The following is an 18,710-nucleotide window of genomic DNA, read 5'->3' as shown; positions in this document are numbered from 1 at the left end:
CATTGGATGTTGTTAACTTGATCTATACACATATTTTTTTCTGCCATTGATAGATAGTGCAAGATTGAGGAATTTAAGTCCTCACACCTACACCCGTTCAACATTGCTGCCATTGGCTGCCATAGCCCGTAATGAATGAATGATAGAATTTTATATTTTTCTGTCGTATCGCATTTATTATCAGTCCCTTGTGGGATAGTTTGTGATTTTGAGTTAGCGCTGCTTGACCCTGGGAGTGACCTCTGTTTCAGGGCCCGTCCTTCCATCAAGGACTGCTACAACAACTCATGGCTCCAGGATGCCTACCTGATGAGGATGCGGCGGCAAACCCTCACCTTTACCACCACACGCCTCAAGGACTACCTGGACAAGCAGCAGAAGCTGCGGGCGGGTGTGGCCACCAAGCACAAGGTCCTCCTTCGGTCGTACCAAAGCTCATCCCAGTCCCCCACCAGCCCTATACCCCCATCTCCCATGACACCGGTCACACAGTGAGCACGGCTTCATATGTCAAATGCATGAAGGCAGGAGCTGTTGCATGAAAGGAGGTGCCTAATCTATATGAGAAAGGTCCTAGGATCGAGCCCCGAACAACCCCCTTGGCCCCCTAACCTGGTGAGATGAGTTGTGAGTTGAGCTTTTCAGACAAATGGACCTAAAATCACAAAATCCAGCAATGGTTTGAGATATTAACAACCTCTCTGCCTCCACCATAGAGTCCCTACAGAGAATGTTCTTGTAATGAGACAATAACAGAATAGTTCTTTGTGTATTTCATGGTGTGATACATGTTTCTCAAGGGCTGGATGCCAGCTCAAAGTTCCAAACCTCTGCTCTCTCTTTTTAATACTCACAAGCTCGTAATTGTTTTATCTAAACCTCTTGTATCCAAGTATCTTGTATCTTCTCTTAACATCTAATACATGTGTAATTTTATCTTTGAGCATTTTCGAGCTATAAATACAGTGCAGAAGATGTCCAAACTGATGCGTAAAGGTGCATAGCTTTCTGTAAGCATGAACGAGGCCACTGTACAATATACTCTAGGCTACAAACACGATTGACGCTTTATTCCTTTTATAAAGCCATAGTATTTGCTTTACATGTGTGCTCCTTTGCACTTTTTATCGATTGCCATTTTTATCCATGCATTTTCATAATTTCACCATTTGTTTTGCTATAGCTTATCATATTAGAGGTTTCATTAGTGAATTATCACTGATCAATGATTTGGAGAAAACTAAACCACGATCGTTCTCCCAGCATGTCACATTCTTTAATTTGGTAATGTTTAGGCCTATACTAAAGGTTATTTACAATACACGATTACAAATAATATAAAGACAACGCATGTAAACATCCATGCATAAATATCAACCCTGTCCAGGCCTGTTTGCTTAAATGCGATGCACCATTTGGAGAAGCAATTAGTAGTTACTCTGTAACTTAACATGTTTCTGTTTCTACTCTGTGCATTAGGGCCTGTCATTTGTATTTATACTGTGCATTAATTGTACACACATCCAGATACTTAGCTCGTTTGTGTGGTGACTGTCAGGGATGGGAGATTCTCTGAATATTTATTACTACGGCTGTGGACAGATCGAGGTTATTGGGACAGTAGCCTATGATGTCTTATATCGCTGGGTAACAAACAAACGTTGTAATGATGAGAGTATAAAACTATTGACTATAATCTTGTGCTGTTTTCTGTTGATTTAAACAGTTTGTGTCATAAGGGGAGGTCCAAGGCAGGTTGGATTAATTTGCATACAGGACGGGACCAGGGAATCTGGTCACAATATTGAATTGACGTTGTGGGCAGATGAGAGACATTTTATTCCTATGTGTAGGCGTAACAAATCTCGATCAGATATTGATTGGGTCATCTTGATTGGATGACGACAACCACATGTTAATGCAATGTGTAACCACAGCTTTTTACTGTAAGAATGCATATGATTGCAGACTATTCATCAGTTATTCACAATGCAGGTCCTCACTTTTAAATTAGGATGATGCTTGGAGAAAGAATGTATTTTTGTTTTGGGTATATTGCCAAATGGTTACTTACTCAGAAAATAAATGTATGTAGGTGCATGTCACATCCACGCAGATTAAGAAAATGTTAATTTATGAAACTGTTTATGAAACTGTTTCACCTTTTTTTAAACATTTTGTTAATCGATTATAAGTTTTGCTATCTTCATTATCAAACATTGAAACAGCATATATAACAAAATATATTTATTGTGTAGATAGAGTACCAGTTAAAAGTTACTTTTTTGGTTACTACATGATTCCATACAATGCCTTGCAAAAGTATTCACCCCAATTTGCATTTTTCCTATTTTGTTGCATTACAACCTGTAATTTAAATGGATTTTTATTTGGATTTCATGTAATGGACATACACAAAAGAGTCCAAATTGGTGAAGTGAAATGAAAAAGAATTTGTTTAACTTGTTTAAAACAATAATGTTTTTATTAAATGGAAACGTGGTGTGTGCTATCAATCCCCTAAATAACATCTGGTGCAACCAATTACCTTCAGAAGTCACATTATGAGTTAAATAAAGTCCACCTGTATGCAATCTAAGTGTCACATGATCTCAGTATATATACACCTGTTTTGAAAGGCCCCAGAGTCTGCAACACCACTAAGCAAGGGGCACCACCAAGCACGCAGCACTATGAACACCAAGGAGCTCTTCAAACAGGTCAGGTACAACCTTGTGGAGAAGTACAGATCAGGGTTGGGTTATAAAAAAATGATAAACTTTGAACATCCCATGGAGCACCATTAAATCCATTATTTTAAGAATGGAAAGTATATGGCACCAGAACAAACCTGCCAAGAGAGGGCCGCCCACCAAAACTCACGGACCAGGCAAGGAGGGCATTATTCAAAGAGCCAACAAAGAGACCAAAGATAACCTTGAAGGAGCTGCAAAGCTCCACTTTAAGCCGTACACTCCACAGAGCTGGGCTTTACGGAAGAGTGGCCAGAAAAAAATTATCAAACATGTTTGGTGTTTGCCAAAAGGCATGTGGGAGACTCCCCAAACATGTGGAGGAAGATACTGGTCAGATGAGACTAAAATTGAGCTTTTTGGCCATCAAGGTAAATGCTATGTCTGGCATAAACCCAACACCTCTCATCACCCCGAGGACACCATCCCCAAGTGAAGCATAGTGGTGGCAGCATCATGCTGTAGGGATGTTTTTCATCGGCAGGGACTGGGACACTGGTCAGAATTGAAGGAATGATGGATGGAGCTAAATGCAGGGAAATTCTTGAGGGAAACCTGCTTCAGTCTTCCAGAGATTTGAGACTGGGACGGAGGTTCACCTTCCAACAGGACAATAACCCTAAGCATACTGCTGAAGCAACACTTGACTGGTTTATGGGGAACATTTAAATGTCTTGGAATTGCCTAGTCAAAGCCCAGACCTCAATCCAATTGAGAATATGTTGTATGACTTAAAGATTGCTGTTCACCAGTGGAACCCATCCAACTTGAAGGAGCTGGAGCAGTTTTGTCTTGTAGAATGGGCAAAAATCCCAGTGGCTAGATCTGCCAAGCTTATATAGACATACCCCAAGAGATGTGCAGCTGTAATTGCTGCAAAAGTTCTACAAAGTATTGACTTTGAGAGGGGGGGTGAATAGTTATGCACGATCCAGTTCTGTTTTTTTGTCTTATTTCTTGTTTGTTTCACAATATATCATATTTTGCATCTTCAAAGTGGTACACATGTTGTGGAAATCAAATGATACAAACCCCACAAAAATCCCAAAATAGGAAAAATGCCAAGGGGGGTGAATACTTTCGCAAGCCACTGTATGTGTTATTTAATAGTTTTGAAGTCTTCACTATTATTCTACAATGAAAAAAATAAAGAAAAACCCTCGAAGGAGTAGGTGTGTCCAAACTTTGATTGGTACTGTATGCTATATATTAATTGTGGTATGATCATGAAGTGATGTGGCAGATGTGTGTCATGAAGTTGATTTTACATTACATTGTATTTCAGTTTTAATCAACAGCATCAGTGGGTTTGTTTAGAATTAAGTATTTAAGCAGGATTCTTCTAGTTGAATTCCATGGTCAGGTATGAGATTGCTTTTATGGCTGCTTGCGTGTCATGTCATAGAGTTTTGTATAAAATGATGATATGTTTGATTTATTGGATGAATGTATTTCAATTGATTGTGAAGATAGTATTACCATTTAAAGGGAGAGGGTAACTATTGATGTATGAAGACCAAGAAGTACTGAGCAAGACGCCTCCAGTACATTGAGAAGTAAACTAGTAAACTAGACAATCAATATCGGCTTTGTTGTGCGATTATTCAAGGGGGACAAAGACATTATGTTACTCGATTGTTTTTTGTGTGATTGTTTGGTTGTTTGTTTATTTGATTGCTTGAGTAATCACAATTGGTGCAGCTCTTAAACTTCTTTGCTCTGTGGAACCTCTGAATATGGCATGTGATAGGCATGGCAGTTATAAATAATAATAAAGAACATACAACTTAAACCCAAAAGTAGCAGTTTGTGTTATTTCAATTGAGCTTTGTGTTTTATCTTTCTTGATTACATTTAACAAGCACCTAAATAGAACTGGTTAAATCAATTCTGTAATAGAATATTGTTGTATTGAAAGATATGGCATTACAGTACATAAATAAAAGCTAGAATCCTTAATTGAAACTATAACAAAGCAGCCACCTCGCCTGTCTTTCAGTAAAAAGCTGAGGGATGGGCCTGTAGAAATTTAACTACACTCAAAATTGATAGACAGAGCTATGAATGCAATGACTGACCATGCACGATATCAAAAGTATAGTTTTAAAAATGTTTTGAGGCTATACAGTGTTTGTTTACATTTACATTGTATACAAACATTTGGAGTAAAACAAGCTTGTGTTTTGGGTTCTGATGGGGTATTTCAGTTGAACTGAGCTCATGAGGCATTTATAAATGATATCCTTCAAGAATCAATATATACAGTACCAGTCAAAAGTTTGGACACACCTACAGTACTCATTCAAGGGTTTGTCCTTATTTGTACTATTTTCTACATTGTAGAATAATAGTGAAGACATCAAAACTATGAAATAACACATATGGAAATATGTAGTAACCAAAAAAGTGTTAAACTAAAATCTATTTTATATTTGAAAGTAACCAAAGTAGCCACCCTTTGCCTTGATGACAGCTTTGCACAATCTTGGCATTCTCTCAACCAGCTTCATGAGGTAGTCAACTGGAATGCATTTCAATTATCAGGTGTGCATTGTTAAAAGTTAATTTGTGGAATTTATTTCCTTCTAATTGCGTTTGAGCAAGTCAGTTGTGTTGTGACAAGGTAGCGGTGGTATACAGAAGATAGCCCTATCTGGTAAAAGACCAAGTCCATATTATGGCGTGAACAGCTCAAATAAGCAAAGAGAAATGTCCATCCATAATTACTTTAAGACATGAAGTTCAGTCAATCTGGAAAATTTCTTCAAGTGCAGTTGGAAAAACCATCAAGCGAAATGATGAAACTGGCTCTCATGAGGACCGCCAAAGGAAAGGAAGACCCAGAGTTACCTCTGTTGCAGAGGATAAGCTCATTATTAACTGTACCTCAGATTGCAGCCCCAAAAAATGCTTCACAGAGTTCAAGTACCAGACACATCTCAACATCAACTGTTCAGCGGAGACTGCGTGAATCAGGCCTTCATGGTTGAATTGCTGTGAAGAAACCACTACTAAAGGACACCAATAAGAAGAAGAGACTTGCTTGGGCCAAGAAACACGAGCAATGGACATTAGAACAGTGGAAATCTGTCCTTTGATCTTATGAGTCCAAGTTTAAGATGTTTGGTTCAAACCAACATGTGTTTGTAAGACAGAGTACAGTAGGTGAACTGATTATCTCTGCATGTGTGGTTTCCACCGTGAAGCATGGAGGGGGAGGTTTGATGGTGTGGTGGTTCTTTGCTGGTGAAACTGTCTATGATTTATTTAGCATTCAAGGCACACTTAATCAGCACGGCTACCACAGCATTCTGCAGCGATACACCATCCTATCTGGTTTGCGCTTAGTGGGACTATCATTTGTTTATTAACAGGACAATGACCCAACACACCTCCAGGCTGTGTAAGGGTTATTTGACCAAGAAGGAGAGTGATGGAGTGCTGCATCAGATGACCTGGCCTCCACAATCACCCGACCTCAACCCAACTGAGATGGTTTGGGATGAGTTGGACCGCAGATTGGAAAAGGAAGTGGAAAAGCAATGAACAGGTGTTCAGCATATGTGGGAACTCCTTCAAGACTGTTGGAAAAGTATTCCAGGTGAAGCTGGTTGAGATATGCCAAGAGTTTGCAAAGCTGTAATCAAGGCAAATGGTGGCTACTTTGAAGAATCACAAATTTGTTTAACACTTTATTGGTTAGTACATGATTCCATATATGTGTTTTTTCATAGTTTTGATGTCTTCGCTATTATTCTACAATGTAGAAAATAGTAATAATAAAGAAAAACCCTTGAATGAGTAGGTGTGACCAAACTTTTGACTGGTACTGTATATACATACACTACCATTCAAAAGTTTGGGGTCTAGTTTGAGAAACAGGCCAGGGATGCTGGCCTTCTAGGCAGAGTTGCAAAGAAAAAGCAATATCTCAGACTGGCCAATAAAAAGAAAAGATTAAGTTGGACAAAATAACACAGACACTGGACAGAGGAACTCTGCCTACCGTAGAAGGCCAGCATCCCATAGTCACCTTTTCACTGTTGACATTGAGACGAGTATTATGTGGGTACTATTTAATGAATCTGCCAGTTGAGGACTTGTGGGGAGCCTGTTCCTCAAACTTGACACTCTAATGTACTTGTCCTCTTGCTCAGTTGTGCACCGGGGCCTCCCACTCCTCTGGTTAGGGCCAGTTTGCACTGTTATGTGAAGGGAGATGTACACAGCGCTGTACGAGATCTTCAGTTTCTTGGCAATTGCTTGCATGGAATAGCCTTCATTTCTCAGAACAAGAATAGACTGACGAGTTTCAGAAGAAAGTACCTTGTTTATGGCCATTTTGAGCCTGCAATCGAACCCACAAACGCTGGTGCTCCAGATACTCAACTAGTCTGAAGAAGGCCATTTTTACTGCTTCTTTAATCAGGGCAACAGTTTTCAGCTGTGCGAACAGAATTTCAAAAGGGTTTTCTAATGATCAATTAGCCTTTTAAAATGATAAACTTGAATTAGCTAACACAACGTTCCAATGGAACACAGGAGTGATGGTTGCTGATAATGGGTCTCTGTATGCCTATGTAGATATTCAATAAAAAATCGGCCGTTTCCAGCTACAATAGTAATTTACAAGATTAACAATGTCTACACTGTATTTCTGATCAATTTTATGTTATTTTAATGTACAAAAAAAATTATATTTCTGAGTGGGCCCAAAATTTTGAACGGTAGTGTAGATAAACTCAGCACTGTCAACTGCATTTATTTTCAGCAAACTTAAAACTTCTTCAGGCTACGGTCTATTTTTCTCCACTTCCTGTCTGACTGACGTGCCCAAAGTAAACTGCCTGTTACTCAGGCCCAGAAGCCAGGATATGCATATAATTCGTACCTACGGTCTATTTTTCTCCACTTCCTGTCTGACTGATGTGCCCAAAGTAAACTACCTGTTACTCAGGATACCTTTGGATAGAAAACACTTTGTAGAAAAGTTAAAATAATGAATGAGACTATGACACAATTGATATGGTAGGAGAAAATCCACAGAAAAACCAACCGTAATAATTTTCAACTACATGTCAACAGTCTTTGTTCAAGGTTTCGGGCTTGTTTCTTCCCAAACGAGGAAGAATTTTGAGTTTTGGTACTGGGAGTCAGATTTGGAAATCAGTCGAAGTGACGAAGAAGACACGCACCTGCTAATTTTACATTCCTATTGAACATACTTCTTTCCGTATGAAATAGTATAGTTTAATTACATTTTAGGGTACCTGAGGATTAAATAGAAATGTAGTTTGACTTGTATTAACAAAGTTTAGTAGCTTTTAGTAGCTTTTTGGATTCCTTTCTCTGCATGTTGGAATGAGTGGATTACTCAAATCGATGGCACCAACTAAACGGATGTTTAGGGATATAAAGAAGGATTTTATCAAAACAAAACAACCATGCATGTTGTAGCTGGAACCCTTTGGATTGCAAAATCAGAGGAAGATTTTCAAAAAGTAAGTGAATTTATAATCGCTATTTGTGATTTTATTGAGCCTGTGCTGGTTGAAAAATATTTTGATCCGGGGCGCCGTCCTCAAACAATCGCATGGTATGCTTTCGCTGTAAAGCCTTTTGTAAATCGGACAATGCAATTAGATTAATAGGAATTTAAGCTTTTAACCGATATAAGACACTTGTATGTACCTAGATGTTTAATATCCATAATTTTTATGATTATTTATTTGAATTGCGCTCCCTCTAATTTCACAGGAAGTTGTCGACAGGTGTCTAGCCTAGCCTTAACATGTGTAAATATGTGTATGAACATAACAAGATTCAACAACTGAGAAATAAACTGAACAAGTTCCATAGACTAACAGAAATGGAATAATGTGTCCCTGAACAAAGGGGGGGGGGGGGTCAAAATCAAAAGTAACAGTCAGTATCTGGTGTGGCCACTAGCTGCATTAAGTACTGCAGTGCATCTCCTCATGGACTGCAACAGATTTGCCAGTTCTTGCTGTGAGATGTTACCCCACTCTTCCAGCAAGGCACCTGCAAGTTCCCGGACATTTTCTGGGGGGAATGGCCCTAGCCCTCACCCTCCGATCCAACAGGTCCCAGACGTGCTCAATGGGATTGAGATCCTGGCTCTTCGCTGGCCATGGCAGAACACTGACATTCCTGTCTTGCAGGAAATCACACACAGAACGAGCAGTATGGCTGGTGGCATTGTCATGCTAGAGGGTCAAATCAGGATGAGCCTGCAGGAATCAAATCAAATCAAAGTTTATCAAATCAAAGTTTATTTGTCACGTGCGCCAAATACAACAGGATACAACCTTACAGTGAAATGCTTACTTACAGGCTCTAACCAATAATGAGAAAAAAAGGTATATATATATGTGTGTGTGTGTGTGTGTGTGTAGGTAAGTAAATAAATAAATCAACAGTAAAAAGACATTTGAAAATATTGTAGCAAGGCTATATACAGACACCGGTTAGTCAGGCTTATTGAGGTAGTATGTACATGTAGGTATGGTGACTATGCATATATGATGAACAGAGTGTAGCAGTAGCGTAAAAAGAGAGGTTGGAGGGTAGTGGGACACAATGCAGATAGCCCAGTTAGCCAATGTGCGGGAGCACTGGTTGGTCGGGCAAATTGAGGTAATATGTACATGAATGTATAGTGACTATGCATATAAGATAAACAGAGAGTAGCAGCAGCGTAAAATAGGGGTTGGGGGGGCACACAATGCAAATAGTCCGGGTAACCATTTGGTTACCTGTTCAGGAGTCTTATGGCTTGGGGGTAAAAACTTTTGAGAAGCCTTTTTGTCCTATACTTGGCACTCCGGTACCGCTTGCCATGCGGTAGTAGAGAGAACAGTCTATGACTGGTGTGGCTGGGGTCTTTGACAATATTTAGGGCCTTCCTCTGACACCGCCTGGTGTAGAGGTCCTGGATGGCAGGCAGCTTTAACCCAGTTACTGGGCCGTACGCACTACCCTATGAAGTGCCTTGCGGTCGGAGGCCGAGCAATTGCCGTACCAGGCAGTGATGCAACCGGTCAGGAGGATCTCCACTACAGCACCATCGATGGGAATGGGGGCGTGCTCGGTGCTCCTTTTCCTGTAGTCCACAATCATATCCTTATTCTTGGTTACATTGAGGGATAGGTTGTTATTCTGGCACCACCCGGGCAGGTCTCTAACGTCCTCACCGTCGTTGTCGGTGATCAGGCCACTGTTGTGTCGTCTGCAAATACAAGTTGTACACATGGAATTATAGATATACCTCTCCTTAATGCAACCGCTGTGTCAGATTTTTTTTTTTAATACGGAAAAAGCAAACCATGCAATAATCTGAGACGGTGCTCAGAAGGTCCCGCATAACTTAGGACCAAAACTTCAAAAAGTTATACTACAGGTCGAAGAAACATTTAAAACTAGGTATAGTTTTAGGATGTTTTTATCATAAATCTTCAATAAAGTTCCAACCGGAGAATTCCTTGGTGTATAGAGAAGCCATGGAACGCAGGTCGATATCATGTGAAATGCGTACGACCAGGAAATGGCTCTCTGCCGGTAACCTGACTCATTCAGCTCTTATTCAGCCCCACAACACAGTAGAAGCCTCATTCATGTTTCTAAAGACGGTTGACATCTAGTGGAAGCCATAGGAAGTGCAACTTCATCCATATCCCACTGTGAATTCAATAGGGGCTGGGTTGAAAATCGACCAACCTCAGATTTCTCACTTTCTGTTTGGATTTCTTCTCAGGTTTTTGCCTACCATATGAGTTCTGTTATACTCACAGACATCATTCAAACAGTTTTAGAAACTTCAGAGTGTTTTCTATCCAATACTGATAATAATATGCATATATTAGCAACTGGGACTGAGGAGCAGGCTGTTTCATCCAAGCTACTCAATACTGCCCCTGCAGCCATAATAAGATAAAAGGACAACCATATTCCAATGAAAATCAATGTCTGATTTTTGGTTCAGTTGGGACCTAAATGTGATATCACTGAGCCTTCAACCATTTTAAAAACACACTGTAGTTCAAATGGAATACAATGTCAGATATTTTGTGTTATCACTCTGCTTCATCTATTTGCACATCCAAATTACCTGGATTGCAATTGAAATTATTTAAGTACATGGTTGAAGTGATCAGTGCCGTTTGAGATTCTGTGCAGATTATTATACAAATTGTGAGGATTTCCAAAGACCTGTGACCCTAAACATGCACACTTTCTATGATTACATACAGTAAGAAGACCTTTATTGTTACAGTAACCTCAATGTGGCCATGGATGTGTTACACATTTTTAGGTTGAATAAATACTGTTACATTAGTTTGTAAGATAGCCTTAAAATTAGGTTATTACTACAAAACTTGAATTGTGTTTAAATGTTGATATTTGGTTGCGTTGTCAACCAAAGGAGATATCTATTGCTTGGATAGTTCCACCTGAGTGACTGGCTTAATCCTATTCTTGAACTTTTATCATAAATTACATTATATGATTTATAAAGTGTGGTTACATTTCATTTGCTCTGTTAAGCCTGGATTTGGGATGACTTTGATAGCAATAGTGAATTTATTAAGTGGACATTTCATAACAATCATTCTCACGATAGCGCACCTGTAACTGTCAATGACAAATATCAGAGCTAAGCATGGCTTAATTAAAACTCTAAATGGGAGACCGAAGTGTTAGCTGTAGATAGATCAGCTCTACAGCAGGCATGTAGGTACAGTTGAAGTCGGAAGTTTACATACAATTAGGTTGGAGTCATAACACAAGTCACTTTTCCAACAACTGTTACAGACAGATTATTTCACTTATAATTCACTGTATCACAATTCCAGTGGGTCAGAAGTTTACATACACTAAGTTGACTGTGCCTATTCACAGCTTGGAAAATTCCAGAAAATTATCTCATAGCTTTAGAAGCTTCTGATAGGCAAATTGACATAATTTGAGTCAATTGGAGGGGTACCTGTGGATGTATTTCAAGGCCTACCTTCAAATTCAGTGCCTCTTTGCTTGACATCATGGGAAAATCAAAAGAAATCAGCCAAGAACTCAGAAAAAGAATTGTAGACCTCCACGTCTGGTTCATCCTTGGAATCAATTGCCAAACGCCTGAAGGTACCACGTTCATCTGTACAAACAATAGTACGCAAGTATAAACACTATGGGACTACGCAGCCGTCATACCGCTCAGGAAGGAGACGCATTCTGTCTCCAAGAGATGAATGTACTTTGGTGCGAAAAGTGCAAATCAATCCCAGAACCACAGCAAAGGACCTTGTGAAGATGCTGGAGGAAACAGGTACAAAAGCATCTCTATCCACAGTAAAACAAGTCTTATATCAACATAACCTGAAAGGCCGCTCAGCAAGGAAGAAGCCACTGCTCCAAACTCGCCATAAAAAAGCCAGACTACGGTTTGCAACTGCACATGGGTACAAAGAGCATCATTTTTGGTGAAATGTCCTCTGGTCTGATTAAACAAAAATATAACTTTGGTGCTTTGCTGCAGGAGGGACTGATGCACTTCACAAAATAGATGGCATCACGAGGATGGGAAATTATGTGGATATATTGAAGCAACATCTCAAGACATCAGTCAGGAAGTTAAAGCTTGGTCGCAAAAAAATACAAAATGCTCTGTTAATTAGTTTTTTCAAATCCAATCAGTTTTCCACGTTGATTCAACGTCATCAGATTGGGTTGAAATGAAGTGGAAACAACGTTGATTCATCCAGTTTATGCCTAGTGGGTTGTGTGTCCAATCAAGATAATCCTCTGAAATATATATGCTAGCAGATATTATGGTGAGACTTTTCCTTCACTCTCTTGTACATTGTGGATCATTTCAGTTCTGAATGTACAATCTAGAGGTGGCGATACAATCTAGAGGGCCTTCTCTCATCTTCTCTTCGTTTACTTCCTCTTGGTCAAAGGTCATGTGGCTGTGACTGCATTCCAGGAGAGTGTAACGTGGTTTCTATTCATGGTTCTTTAATAAAGAAAACTATACATGAATAGACTAACAAAACAATAAACGTGAGAAAACCTAAACAACCCTATCTGGTGCAAACACAGAGACAGGAACAATCACCCACAAACACACAGTGAAACCCAGGCTACCTAAGTACGATTCTCAATCAGAGACAACTAATGACACCTGCCTCTGATTGAGAACCATACTAGGCCGAAACATAGAAATACCCCAAAACATAGAAAAACAAACATAGACTGCCCACCCAACTCACGCCCTGACCATACAAAATAAATACAAAACAAAGGAAATAAAGGTCAGAACGTGACAGTACCCCCCCCCTCTGGGTGGGCGTCTGTCCGCTGTGGCGGCTCTGGTGCTGGACGTGGCCCCCACTTCACCATAGTCTTAGTCTGACTTATTGTCCGTTTCCGTGGCCTCCTAACCACGGCGACCCTTCTCAATGGACAGAGGGGCAGCTCAGGACAGAGGGGCAGCTCGGGACAGAGGGGGGGCTGCTCGGGACAGAGGGGGGCTGCTCGGGACAGAGGGGCAGCTGCTTGGGACAGAGGGGCTCTGGCGCCTCTGGGCCGAGGGGCTCCGGCGCCTCTGGGCCGAGGGGCTCCGGCGCGTCTGGGCCGAGGGGCTCCGGCGCCTCTGGGCCGAGGGGCTCCGGTGCCTCTGGGCCGAGGGGCTCCGGCGCCTAAGGGCCGAGGGGCTCCGGCGCCTCTGGGCTGACTGGCGGCACTGACGGCCCCTGGCTGACTGGCGGCCCCTGGCTGACTGGCGGCACTGGTGGCCCCTGGCAGACTGGCGGCACTGGCGACGCTGGGAAGACTGGCGGCTCTGGCGGCGCTGGGCAGACTGCCGGCACTGGGCAGACGGGTGGCTCAGGCGGCGCTGGGCAGACGGGTGGCTCAGATGGCGCTGGGCAGACGGGTAGCTCAGATGGCGCTGGGCAGACGGGAAGCTCCGGCAACGCTGGAGAGGAAGGCTCTGGCAGCGCTGGACTGAGTAGCTCTGGTGCCTCTGGAATGAGGGGCGGGAGCTCTGGTAGCGCCGAACAGGCGGGAGATTCCGGCTGCGCTGGAGAGGAGGAAGGCTCCGGCAGCGCTGGACAGGCGGGAGTCCCTGTAAGGATGAGCCGGAGAGACAGCCTGGTGCGGGTGGCTGCCACCGGAGGGCTGGTGCGTGGAGGTGGTGACGGATAGACCGGACAGTAGGTGCACTGGAGCGCTTGAGCACCGAGCCTGCCCAACCTTACCCGGTTGAATGGTCCCGGTCGCCCTGCCAGTGCGGCGAGGTGGAATAGCCCGCACTGGGCTATGCAGGCGAACCGGGGACACCGTGCGCAAGGCTGGTGCCATGTAAGCCGGCCCAAGGAGACGCACTTGAGACCAGATGCGTAGAGCCGGCTTCATGGCACTTGGCTCGATGCCCACTCTAGCCCGGCCGATACGCGGAGCTGGAATGCGATACGCGGAGCTGGAATGTACCGCACCGGGCTATGCACCCGCACTGGGGACACGGTGCCTGCCCGGTCTCTCCAGCCCCCCGGTAAGCACAGGAAGTTGGCGCAGGTCTCCTACCTGGCTTCGCCACACTTCCTGTGTGCCCCCTCCCAAGACATTTTTGGGGCTGACTCTCGGGCTTCCATCCACGCCGCCGTGCTGCCTCCTCATACCAGCGCCTCTCCGCCTTCGTCGCCTCCAGCTCTTCTTTGGGGCGGCGATATTCTCCAGGCTGTGCCCAGGGTCCTTTTCCATCCAACTCATCCTCCCATGTCCATTCCTCTTCTCGCTGCTGTTGCTGTTGCCCGTTACCACGCCGCTTGGTCCTGTTGTGGTGGGTGATTCTGTAACGGTTTTCTTGACTTGAAGGAGAGGCGGACCAAAATGTAGCGTGGTTTCTATTCATGGTTCTTTAATAAAGAAAACTATACATGAATAGACTAACAAAACAATAAACGTGAGAAAACCTAAACAGCCCTATCTGGTGCAAACACAGAGACAGGAACAATCACCCACAAACACACAGTGAAACCCAGGCTACCTAAGTATGATTCTCAATCAGAGACAACTAATGACACCTGCCTCTGATTGAGAACCATATTGGCCGAAACATAGAAATACCCCAAAACATAGAAAAACAAACATAGACTGCCCACCCAACTCACGCCCTGACCATAATAAATAAATACAAAACAAAGGAAATAAAGGTCAGAACGTGACAGAGAGGGGCGCCAAGCTATAGAGGAAAGGGTGTTTTTGCTGGGCACTGTCAATTTACACAACTTTTAACCGAGTGAGAAGATGTCTAGGATAATTTTGTAATCTGTAAACCAAAATCAAATAAGTTGTATAGATATATAAATTAGTGTGAGTTCAAAGCAATCATGGAATTAGTAGCCTGCCTATATTTTAGCATTCAGTATTTGATTGTGGACAGAAATGTATGCTCATGGGTGCCTTTATGTGTGTTCTCAGATTTATTATTCATAGATTTTAGATATGTATTGCAAAACGCTACATATCCATTGTTTAGCTGGAATGGAATGTTCGTATTCTGCATATTTAACATGTAAATTCAACACATCATACACTTAGCCTGATGCTATAGTGTCTGTTTAGAGTTAGTGTTTGGTTAGGCTTTGTTCCAAATGGCACCCTACTCCCAATATACAGATGTAGGATCTTAATTTGAGACAGTTTGCTACATCAGGAAAATTATCCTGCAGAAACAGGAAATATGAATTATTATGGGATTATAATTAATGGACATTTTTGTAGGGGTTGATACATTTTTCGTAAAGGGAAAGTCAAGTTTTCAGAAGTCTTTTTAAACTTCAAATGCACTACAAGATTTACATTTCCTTCATTGCATGAAAGTTCTTCTGAAACAGGGAATTTCTATCTGCAATGTTCAAGAAAGTTTCTCAGCTGAACGTAGCCCTGTTATTAACATTACCAGTAACCTATATGCAAATATTTGGTGGCACAGAAAGAAAGGAAAACTAAACTATATGCCACTACGCTATATCTGACTGGGTAAATAACATTATTTTGAGTTCATTTAGACCAAGTGACTCAGATTTGAGCAGTTGGACTAGGACTCGAGCACCGGGACTCGGACTTCAGTCATAGGGACTCGTGACTTGACTATTGGTCACTTGGACTTGAGCACAGGGAACTTGGGACTTGAGGTTTTGGGACTCAACTACATCACTGGGCAAAACAGTCATTAGCTCCTGTTCAAGGTTATTATCCCCAACTCTATTTTTGGACATCAATGTGGCTGCGGTGTCTGTGGAAAGTTGGTAACAATGAAGTGACTGAGTGATGGAGGTGCAACCCATACTACTTTATGGTACCATCTGGTGATTGTGCCCCTCTCTCTCTCTCTCACGTGCAATATATATGTTTGTGCATATGGGAGTCCGTGATTTACATTTACATTGGCCCACTTGTTTTCGTCATTTTGATTAACTACCCTAAATCATTATTCAAAAATGCTTAGACTTAGACTTAGACTTAGACTTAATTATATTTTAGTCAAAATTACTAAAAGTACACTAAATCTAAAAAAAGAGTGCCAAAATTAACACTGACCTAAACATAGATCCTACCCCAACTCAGGCCTAATGACACTGTTGCTGTCGTCCAGCTTGCTCCAGATGGCGTGAAACAAGTTGTCGGATTGTAACAGGGTATCTTGTATCGAGGCGGTAAAGTCAGACATGGAGTGGGCCTGTCTCTGTCTGGATTGGAATAGAAGCAGAGGTGTGCCCGAAAGAGACCCTAGATAAGCCACTTTTAACACAGTGGGCTAAAACATGCTGGCCTCAGTAACGCTTTCCCCTTGTAAAACTGTAACCTCATTATCAGTGCTGTAGCCTCTTGGAAGACGGGGTGTGAGCAAGGGAACAGAGGTGTCACACTGCATGTGTCAAGTTCACATGATACCTAATGAACTGAACCACTAATGTGGTGGTTAATGTTTGTTGATTATTGGACCACTGACCAATTGAAATTCAATTTCTCTTGCTCCATTTATTTGTATGTGTACATTTACTACATTAGAATTTCAGCTGCATCAAATAAACATGAGGCTTAGCCATTTCCTCCTGTGGCTGTTACTGACACAAAAAGGTTTTGTTTTGCGCCTCCGTTTATGGCCTGGAGTGAGTGCACGCTGGGCTATATATACAAAGAATCCCATCATTAACCACTGTCAGCAGCTGCTCGTGGTGTGCTATTTTAAAGTGCTCTGATGTGTAATATCAGAAGAGCTAACGTGGAGGGCAGCGTGATGTTTCTTCACACCCCTCCTTTCACCTGCCCAGTTCCTTCACAAATGTTTGCACACAAACGGCGTGACTTGTAAGCCCCAAACAACTATGCATATAATCCCATGTGTCTCAGTCCAGTTTCAGCTTCAATTGAAAGTTTTCTTCAATTCTCCTCTCAGTTCAACATTAATTGGTTTGTGTGGGTCGAGTTAATTTCACCACCGATGAAATGTAAACCAACTGTCATTGTAAATGTTTATTTTATTTTATTATTTAACCTTTATTTAACTAGGCAAGTCAGTTAAGAACAAATTCTTATTTACAATGACGGCCTACCCAGGCCAAACCCAGACGACGCTGGGCCCTATGGGGGCCCAATCACGGCCGGATGTGAAACAGCCTGGATTCGAACCAGGGACTGTAATGATACCTCTTGCACTGAGATGCAGTGCCTTAGACCGCTGCACCACTCGGGTCAGTTTAATATTTGATGAATTATAGTTTTGACATTATATTATGAAACAGGTGTACATTTTAATTGAAGATGACCTAATTCTAAACAAATTACAGAACATTGTTGTCTCGGAGGATTTGATCTGGCAAAATGTGTTTTACAGTGTTACTCCATTGATGTTTGAGTTGTCACGAGAGACTTGTCAGTCGCCCACCCTTATACAGTGGCTTCAAGTGCCCTATCATCTATTCAGAATGTTATGACAGAGTTGTTTAAAAGAAAGAAAATATCACCTATGGACACTTTGGGAAACAGCTTCAGTGTCACGTGGCACCCTAATCTCTCATGATGAGAGCTCTCCATCCATCTAAAATTGGCTAATTTGTCACAGATTTTGTCCTGCAAAGACCAACTTTTATCACTCTCTGTCAGTAAGCTAGTTTCTCAGATGTGTTTGTGCCAAGGAATTGTAGCTTCATAGATTCTTAATCTTGAACACTGTTTTACTAGTCACAAAACAAGACACAATGTATTTATTTTTATATTATTCTGTTGATTTAGACAACTATTGTTGTCTATAGTGCAATATAACTTTTAGATACATTTTGCGACTACTGAACAAGTGATGTTATCTGACTTTTCAGAACTACATCACAGTGGCTATAGCCAGATGAGTCTTAATGTGCGATAGTGATTTAATAGATGAGGTTGGATTTTAGCTTAAATGATTTGAAAAACACCTCTATCTAGTCAGTCACATGGACTTTGAAATATGTTTAAAGAGAAGAACTAGAGCCACATTTCAGACTTAACTTACTGAATATTTGTGACTATTCTAAGACGATTTAAAAAAATATTGACTGAAAGACCAGTTGATTCAAAATTGTAGAAAATCATCTGTATTGCAAACTAAGCATAGAAAATGTAAACCACTGAAAATATAAGGGTGTGCAAATAAATAGTGTTTTAAGGTCTAGTCATGACTATCAACTAGAGACTCAACTGTTTTATTTTAAATAAAATTATTATGTAAAATATTATACATTTATTTATTATATACTATTTGTGTGATTAATTTGACAGATTTATGTTGTTAGTTCCTATCACTTTATATTTTTTTCACTATTTCCATGACTGAGGTGGCACCTGACTTTGTTATATATAAGCCCCGGCTGCAACCACAGTGAGGTAACAGGAGGACGA

The 18,710-nt window shown here is 41.5% G+C and overlaps 1 protein-coding gene across 1 annotated transcript in view; it reads left to right on the top strand.

The window, feature by feature from the left end:
• The window catches only part of LOC109871125 (striated muscle preferentially expressed protein kinase-like), a 92,427-nt gene extending 87,882 nt beyond the window's left edge, over positions 1 to 4,545 (top strand). Inside the window, exon 38 of the mRNA XM_031806021.1 lies at positions 252 to 4,545. Coding sequence (XP_031661881.1) covers positions 252 to 495 — 244 coding nt within the window. The 3' untranslated portion in view covers positions 496 to 4,545. The remainder of the gene's footprint in view (positions 1 to 251) is intronic.
• The last annotated feature ends 14,165 nt before the right edge of the window (positions 4,546 to 18,710 follow it).

The sequence above is a fragment of the Oncorhynchus kisutch genome, linkage group LG26, assembly GCF_002021735.2.
Source record: "Oncorhynchus kisutch isolate 150728-3 linkage group LG26, Okis_V2, whole genome shotgun sequence".
In the NCBI taxonomy this organism is placed as follows: domain Eukaryota; kingdom Metazoa; phylum Chordata; class Actinopteri; order Salmoniformes; family Salmonidae; genus Oncorhynchus; species Oncorhynchus kisutch.
The sequence above is the reverse complement of the archived record's forward strand: the minus strand, read 5'-3'. Positions and strand labels throughout refer to the sequence as shown.